Genomic DNA, 9,132 nt, shown 5'->3' with positions numbered 1-9,132 from the left:
GGCAGCACCTAAATGTAGCGCCTGAACCACATGATCTCTGACTACAGATCCAGGGCTGAAACACATCCAGGGCTGAGGTCCAGAGCTGATCAGGTCAGGGCTGAAATAGACACTCCTAAAAGATAGGACCCTGTGGACTACTGGGTGTTCAGACTTGACCACTGTCTGAAGTTTGCACGATATGAACTTTAGCTTCTGGCTTGTCCTGCAGCCAGTGTGCTTTCTGAGAGGACCTTCAGCATAGAGAGAGGTTTTATTATAGAGAGAAAAGTAAAGTTGGCCATACATGGATCAAAATTCAGCTGGTTCAGCAGGGACCAGATGAATTTCGATCCATGTATGAGGACAGTGATTGTACAGGAGTCAATCTACAAATTTCAAATTTCCTTGTGAATGAATGATGAAGGTGTGTGGGAGTAGCCCCACACAACTGCACCAATTTTAAATGTGACAGCGGTTGCAGGGGAGAAGAATCCCTGCCTACTGTCACTGGGAAAAGGGAGGCAGGAATGGATGCTGGAGCTTGTTACATGTTACACACAAACAGTTGTATCATTTAACATGTTCTAAAGTTGAAGTTAGCCTTTAAACCAGGGGTGTCCAAACTTTTTTCAAAGAGGGCCAGATTGGATGAAGTGAACATGGTAGAGGGCCGAACATTTTTCTGAACATTCTTTGAACCATTACAATTAAATGCAAATAAATTATTTTATGCCAAGTTAATTGCAAACGACATACTTTTCATTTCATAACATTAAGATCAACTGACAGCTGAGTTTTCACAATGTATTGAAAATAAATTTAAAAAAACTTACCTGCACTAATGTGAAGGGTGAAACTGAGATCTGGACTGCAGCAAATCGGTTAGATCAGGTACAAAGGCAGTGGTTTTGATGCGCAAAATGTCACGCAGATGAGAATCACTTAGTCTTGTCCTCACAAGGTTCTTGTTAAAGTTCATAGCCGAGAATGTCTTCTCACACAAATATGTTGAGCCAAACAAGCTCAGCATTTTCTTAGCCAATGTCCGAATCTCTTGAAACCTGCCCTTATCCAGTTGGCGGTAAAAGTTCACAAGAGAGAGCTGTTGGTGACAGCTGCGTAACTCGCTGTCACAATGCAGCTCAATGAGCTCAAGCTGCAGCTGATCTGGAGCATCATTGGGGTCAACAGAGAATGGAGAGGAGAAAAGGCTGATCTCATTTTCAATAGCTGCAAAATCTTGAAAGCGCTGTTTAAACTCTTCAGCCAGAGATGCGATGTCTGTTGCATACCTGCTCATTTGCGCACTGATATTGTCCTGTGAAAAACTGTTCATTACTTCCTGCAATGCTGAAAAATGTATTGTTTTGGGATGTGTTTGTGACAAATGCCTTTGGAAAAGTTGCAGCTTTGTTTCAAAGGCCTTGAGGTGTGAATAAAGCTGGTTTACCACTGCATCTTTTCCCTGAAGACTCGTGTTTAGTACATTCAGATGCTTTGTTATGTCAACTAAAAACCCCAAATCAGCCAGCCAAATAGGATCAGATAGTTCTCGCATCGGTTGCCCCTTTGTTTCCAGGAATTCTTTGATTTCCTTTCTGAGAGAGTAAAAACGCTGCAGCGCAGACCCTCGACTGAGCCATCTTACATCGTTGTGATATAAAACATCTTCATATTGATCCTGGATGTCCAGTAGAAACTGTTTAAACTGGCGGTGGCACAGAGCTTTAGCGCGAATAAAATTAATATTCTTTACAACCGGTTTCATAACATGATCATATTTGAGATATTTAGCACAGAGAACTTGCTGATGAATGATACAATGGAGTTTAATAGCTTTGCCTCCTTCTTCAATCACCTTGTTACAGATTAGGGTTGATAATCCACTTCTTTCACCAACCATAGCAGGTGCCCCATCAGTAATGACCCCAGTAACTTTGTTCCAGGGCAGTTTCATGTCATCTATTGCGGAACTAACAGCAACAAATAAATCTTTTCCTCTTGTTTGATCCGTAAGGCTTTCGAGGTCAAGTAGCTCTTCAGTCACATTTATTTCATCGTCCACCCCTCTCAAAAAAATCAGCAACTGAGCTGTGTCAGATAGGTCTGTGCTTTCATCACAGGCTATTGAAAAGAAGTCAAAATCCTGTCCTTTGGACATCAACTGTCTCTTAATATCTGATGAAATATATTCAATTCTCCGTGCTACAGTGTTACGACCCAGGCAAATGTTGGCAAACTCTTGCTTCTTCTCGGGACAGATATTCTCAACTATTTTCATAATGCACTCTTTAATAAATTTACCCTCAACAAAAGACTTGCAATTTTTAGCAATTAACGTTGCCACCTCATAGCTTGCCTTTGTGGCATTTTCATTTGACTCACGGGCTCTTGTGAAAAATCGCTGTTGTGACATTAAAACCGCTTCAAGTTGCTTCAACTTTTTACTGCGGTCGCGCCCTGTTAGTTTGTCGTATGTGCTATGTCTGGTCTGGTAGTGTCTCTTGACATTAAATTCTTTATAAACGGCCACAGTCTCTTGACATATCAGACAAACACAGTGATTCCGTATTTCAGTGAAAAAAAAAATCCACTTTCCACCTTTCCTGGAAACGGTGGCCCTCACTGTCAACTTTCCTTTTTTTATTTATAGTCGCCATTTTATAAATTGACCAGAAGGGGAAGAGTGAATGGTGCAGTGCCAGAGTAAAAATGTGGCCCTTCTGGAAATACGTTTATGAGAGTAATATGGCAGGAATTACATTTTGGAGATCTGTTCCTTGTTCATATTTAGCAAGCATAATTCTGCATTATTCTGCTTCTGTTTGACCTTGGCAGGTGTAAGCTGAGTTATTTGACACGGTCAGACTCTCTGGTAGCAGCTCACACACTTCCACCACTCCACAGCATCACAGCTTCTGCTAGGTCAGGGCCCTACCTACCTCTGTCCAGCTCCCCGCATCCCAGCCCATGAAATGGCGGTCTGTCTCACACCCCAAATACAGCAGTCCCACGGAGGAGGTAGCTGGAGCTGAAGTCAGCCGGGAGGGGAAGAGACGCTTCACACTGGAAGCCCTGACGTCACCGCCCTCTGTCGCTCCCAGCGTGCTGCAGTCAGGCATGCGCACTGCCCTCTGCTCTCAAGCAGACTGTCTGCCATAGAAGGGAGGGCCGTGGGAGGGCCACATTACGCTGGAAGCCCTGACGTCACCGCCCTCTGTCGCTCCCAGCGCGCTGCAGTCAGGCATGCGCACTGCCCTCTGCTCTCAAGCAGACTGTCTGCCATAGAAGGGAGGGCCACATTACACAGAGCAGGGAGGGCTGTTGGAGGGCCGTATTAAACCGACCCCCGGGCCGTAAATGGCCCGCGGGCCGGACTTTGGACATGCCTGCTTTAAACAGTCTTCTAAAGCACAAAATAATATTAACCGGAGCCCATAATATCCACATCATCTATTCATCAGCTCTTTGTATAAAACTTTTTTAAGTGGGCTACCACAGTTACATAATAATTCTAAAGAAACAAACACAATCAGCTGCTATGTATAATCCCTTTTATTTTTACCTTTATGAATCATAAAAACAACACAGACAAGTAGGTATACCTAATTAAAATGTGTCAGTGAAAAACCCAGTTGTATGTTTCGAAGGGCACATTCTCTAAAGTTGAATTCGCAGTCTAAGGTGACAGACAATTTACTGCATTGTAAAATGTCTGTCACTGCCAGCTGTACAACACCATGAATGAAGTATACATTTTATATGCTTTAAATAACGTTTGCACAAAAATACAAAAAAGGGAGCCATATGATGCACTGAATGGTGCACCACACTGTCCCCTACTGCAGCTGGCAGCGGATAAAGAGTTTTTTCGTGCACGTCCCCTACCCGGAAATACAAAATCACATATATACGTGATTTTGTGTACCCCTGCCACCCTGTAGCAGTATTTCTGCTATAGGACGGCGGGGAAGTGGTTATCTAATTTACTTATTTTCATTTATTTTGTTGATATACTGTGTACTACCATCTGCTGCTTTGTATGTACCTGTACATTCCTATATAGTAGCCCTTATATACTGTATGTACACACTGGCCACTTTATTGGCTACACCTTATTAGTACCAAAAAATATCCCCCACACCATTACACCACCAAAAACAACCTGAACTGTTGATACAATGCAGGATGGATTCATGCTTTCATGTTGTTTACACCAAATTCTGACCCTACCATCATAATGTCGCAGCAACCAGTCTGCTCATTCTCCTCTGACCTCTGACAAGGCATTTTCATCCACACAATTGCCACTCACTGGATATTTTCTCTGTTTCAAACCATTCTCTGTAAATCCTAGAGATGGTTGTGAGTGAAAATCCCAGCAGAACAGCAGTTTTTGAATTACTCAGACCAGCCCATCTAGCACCAACAACTATGCCACGTTCAGAGTCACTTAAATCCTCTGTCTTCCCCATTCTGATGCTCCTTTTGAACTTCAGTAAGTCGTCTTCACCACATCTACATGCCTGAATGCACTGAATGGCTGAGTTGCTGCCATGTAATTAGCCGATTAGCAACTTGTGTTACAAAGCAAATGACCATGTGTACTTAATAAAGTGGCCGGTGTATATATAATGTGTGTGTATATACAGTTGTGTTCAAAATAATAGCAGTGTGTTGAAAAAAGTGAATAAAGTTCAGAATCCTTCTAATAGCTTTTATTTCCATACACACAAATGCATTGGGAACACTACACATTCTATTCCAAATCAAAACATATCAAATTTGTGTTGTTCCTCTAAAAAAAATTGAAGAAAAGTGAATATTAGACTCTTCAAAAAAATAGCAGTGTTTGTATTCTTCTTTACAAACTCAAACATTCACTATATAAACTGAAAAATGTTTGAAGATTTTGCTTTCCTTTGAATCACTTAATGAATATTTAGTTGTATAACCACTGTTTCTGAGAACTGCTGTACATCTGTGTTGCATGGAGTCAACCAACTTCTGGCACCTGTGAACAGGTATTCCAGCCCAGGATGATTGGACTACATTCCACAGTTCTTCTCCATTTCTTGGTTTTGCCTCAGAAACTGCATTTTTGATGTCACCCCACAAGTTTTCTATTGGATTAAGATCCGGGGATTGGACTGGCCACTCCATAACGTCAATCTTGTTGGTCTGGAACCAAGATGTTGCACGTTTACTGGTGTGTTTGGGGTCATTGTCTTGTTGGAACACCTATTTCAAGGGCATTTCCTCTTCAGCATAAGGCAGCATGACCTCTTCAAGTATTCTGATGTATTCAAACTGATCCATGATCCCTGGTATGCGATAAATAGGCCCAACACCGTAGTATGAGAAACAACCCCATATCATGATGCTTGCGCAAACATGCTTCACTGTCTTCACCGTGTACTCTGGCTTGAATTCAGTGTTTGGGGGTCATCTGACAAACTGTCTCCGGCCACTAGACCCAAAAAGAACAATCTTACTTTCATCAGTCCACAAAATGTTGCGCCATTTCTCTTTAGGCCAGTCAGTGTGCTCTTTGGCAAATTGTAACCTCTTCAGCACATGTCTTTTTTTCAACAGTGGGACTTTGCGGGGGCTTCCTGCAGATAGATTGGCTTCACATAGGCGTCTTCTAATTGTAACAGTACTCACAGGTAACTTTAGACCAGGGGCGGACTGACAACTCATAGGGCCCCTGGGCAATAGGGGATCATGGGGCCCCTGTGTCCTTGCCGAAACTCAAAAAAGCCTATGAAAAAGGTACCAGGGGCATCTCATGGGGCCCCCTACTGCCCCCGGGCCCTCGGGCAGTGCCAGAGTTTCCAAATGGTCAGTCCGCCCCTGCTTTAGACCTTTGATCTTCCTGGAGCTGATTGTTGGCTGAGTCCTTGCCATTTTGGCTATTCTTCTATCCATTTGAATGGTAGTTTTTTGCTTTCTTCCATGTCTTTCAGGTTTTGGTTGCCTTTTTTAGCATTTGCAATCATTTTAGCTGAGCAGCCTATCATTTTCTGCACTTCTTTATCTGTTTTCCCCTCCAATCAACTTTTTAATCAAGGTACGCTGTTCTTCTGAAGAATGTCTGGAACGACCCATTTTCCTCAGACCTGACGAAGTCATGAGTTACGTGATGCAACGCGTCGACAGCAATAGCGTGATGACGTACTTCCGGCGTGACGCCATTTTGGAACACCTTTTTGGTCATGCTGTACACCCAGCTCACTGTTATGACCTGGATACAAGCAACTGTAATGTGAGTGTATATCTTTTTTGGCTTATCTCTATTTGGCCATTAAAAAGCAGTATTACACTATGAAGATTGCATTCTCTTCTTGGTTTATGGGCATATGAGCTTTTATACTTGATGAGAGTATATCTTCACCTGCCAATTGGTCCGGTTGAGTATTGCTTATTTGATGACTGCCTGCACCATCCTACCTGAGGAGCCACCAGTTTGAGGGATCCAGAGGTGATCTACATTTGCTTTGTGGCCCTGCGGGGTCGTGAAGTGGAGGTGAGAGGCTATTGCAGCCATACTGCTCGGGATCACGTTTGAAGGGTGCTGTTACTCATCTGCACGTCTTGGAAATTACAGCATTTTTATGAACTGTGGACACTTCATTTGTTTTGCACAAAGCATTTGCTATCTGTTTGGCTTCTCCTGTAGATACTCACTTGGTCTTCACTGGGTACCCTTTGGGTACTAGGGGTCACTATTTCTTATATATCCCCATGTGGATTTGGGTCATTTGTTGCCCCGTTTGTTAAGGTCTATTTTTAGTACTTTATTTTATGTAAATCATTTCTAATACCTCTTGAGTGTTTATTATTAGTTATAGCGCTGCATCACTTTTATATTTATTTAAATAATTGCCACCTGTTTTTTAAAGAATGAATAACCTCACTAATAGAACTCCACACTGCTATTATTTTGAACATGCCCCTTTCAATTAGTGATTCAATTACACAGAATCAGCAGCATGCATGTCATGACTGTTGGGTCTGTTGGATTTCTATTACTCTACTACACCTGCTAGTAAATTATTTGCCATGTAGAAAATATAATTTCTACCAAAAACAGTGATTGATCAGGTTAGTGATGTCTGACTGCTATTATTTTGAACACAACTGTATATATATATTTTAGGGTTTAAGTCCTATTCATGTTTCACCTGTATTTGTGTTGCTCCACTATGGTTTGTTTGAGATTGTGGCTCCCTTATGTTGCCCCCACTTTTTTTTGTTGGCTCCCCCGTCTTATGGAATCGACTGTCTCTCAGCACTGTCGGAACCCCCTGTGTGATGATGCGGTAGCAGGACATGCACCTTATCTACATTTGTCACTGTTTAGCCTGCAGCTTTCTGCCTGTGAAATTCTTATCTTCTTGCAGTAGTGGTTCTGCTGGACCTGATTCTACACAAATGTGCTACTGGCTTCTGTGTTAACCTATGGGCATCATTTGCTCTACTGTGGGTTTACAGTGGGTATAGAAAATAATCACCCCCTTCAACTAATCACATTTTATGGCTTTGCAGAATAAAATGAAGACAGACACAGTTTTTGTTTTATCCTACTGTATTTACTTGGTGCAACTCATAACATCCAAGTGAAAGATGTAATACCAACATGTCAGTATTTGTTGAACCACCTTTTGCTTTAATTGCATTCTTTAGTCTGTTGTGATATGTCCCTGCTAACTTTGCTCATCTAGAGTTTGCAATATTTGACACTCTTCTTTGCAGAACTGCTCAGGTTCAGTTAAATATGATGGTGCCCGTTTATGGACTGCAGTCTTCAAGGTATTCCACGGATGGTGGAAGTCCTATCCAGATCTATCTCTTCCTGGTCTGCCTCCAGTCTGCTTCTCTATATGTAGACATCCTCAGTGCAGCTATCGTTCCCTAAGCAACTTCCCAAATTCTCCTTGCTCCTGCTTTTCCACGTATACTGTGTCTGACTTTGCGTGTACTGACCCTTGACAAGTTTTTGCTTGTCTGCCACATGCCCTAACCTTGGCTCATTTACTCTTCTGTCTCTTGCCATCTGTATTGGGCACATGCAAATGATCTTTAGCTCGGCGTACCTGGGGGCCACGACCTTGTTCCAGTTTGCTGCAAGTCCATCCCCTACCCCGGTTCTTTTCCTGTATCCTCTTCTGTCTCCTTCCATCTGTACACTGCACACGCAAGTGCATAGGCAAATCATAAGCTGCTTCGCTATACCACAGGCAACAAATGCTGGTCTCCTTCCCGGTACCGGCGGTTGTCTATCAGAGCTGTTGAGTTCAACATCCGCCAAGTATTTATGAACATAGTTTGCTTAAAACTCTTCCACTTTCAATCCGAATAATGTTGGTAATGAATTTTTGGATGTCTTTAAAAGAATGGTGGAAGCTGATATTAAAAACATTGTCAAAAAGAAAGATTATACCCCAAAGGACATCACACAAGGGATTAAAGATTTAGCAAATAGAAAAAATATTATTATTAGAAGTGCAGATAAAGGAGGTAGTATTGTCATTTTGAATAAGATCGACTACGAAAGAGAAATGGATAGGCTTTGAAATGTTAGACACCTACAAAATATTGACATCTAATCCAACAAGAAAATTGAAATGCCATTTAAAACAACTGATTAAAAAAGGAAAGGATTTGGGTGTCTTAAATGAAAAAGAGGCTAGATATTTGTATATGAAACATCCCAGAATTCCAACCATTTATTATCTACCCAAGGTACATAAAGACAAATTAAATCCTCCCGGAAGGGAGGAGATCAGTAGGAGATATCGCTAATTGTATGTTACTATTGATGTAGAATCTTTATACACCAGCATCAATCAGAAGGATGGTATTAAAGCAGTTAAGTGGGCATTAAAACACAAATCTAAACTTAAAAAGGTCCAGAGAAGTTTTATTACAGAGATATTAGAATTTGCTATGTCAAACAATTTCTTTTGGTATAAGAATACCTTCTTCCAACAATGCAGAGGTGTTGCAATGGGGGCCAAGTATGCTCCCAGTGTGGCCAATTTGGTCTTAGACAAGTGGGAGGAGGAATGCATTTTTGATAAATGGCCAGAAATGTATAGGCGATATATTGATGATATTATAATGATTTGGAAAGGTTCAGAAACG

The 9,132-nt window shown here is 41.7% G+C and overlaps 1 protein-coding gene across 1 annotated transcript; it reads right to left on the bottom strand.

Annotated features, from left to right (window-relative positions):
* Positions 1–820: 820 nt before the first annotated feature.
* On the bottom strand, positions 821–2,398 carry EPM2AIP1 (EPM2A interacting protein 1). The gene has a single exon (XM_089678308.1). The coding sequence runs from the start codon at positions 2,396–2,398 to the stop codon at positions 821–823; it is 1,578 nt and encodes a 525-aa protein (XP_089534434.1).
* Positions 2,399–9,132: the final 6,734 nt, after the last annotated feature.

The sequence above is a fragment of the Staurois parvus genome, unplaced genomic scaffold (genome assembly GCF_062004578.1).
Source record: "Staurois parvus isolate SC_StPar_1 unplaced genomic scaffold, SC_StPar_1.0 ptg000202l, whole genome shotgun sequence".
NCBI classification, from domain to species: domain Eukaryota; kingdom Metazoa; phylum Chordata; class Amphibia; order Anura; family Ranidae; genus Staurois; species Staurois parvus.
This window is presented reverse-complemented; position numbering and strand designations above follow the sequence as displayed.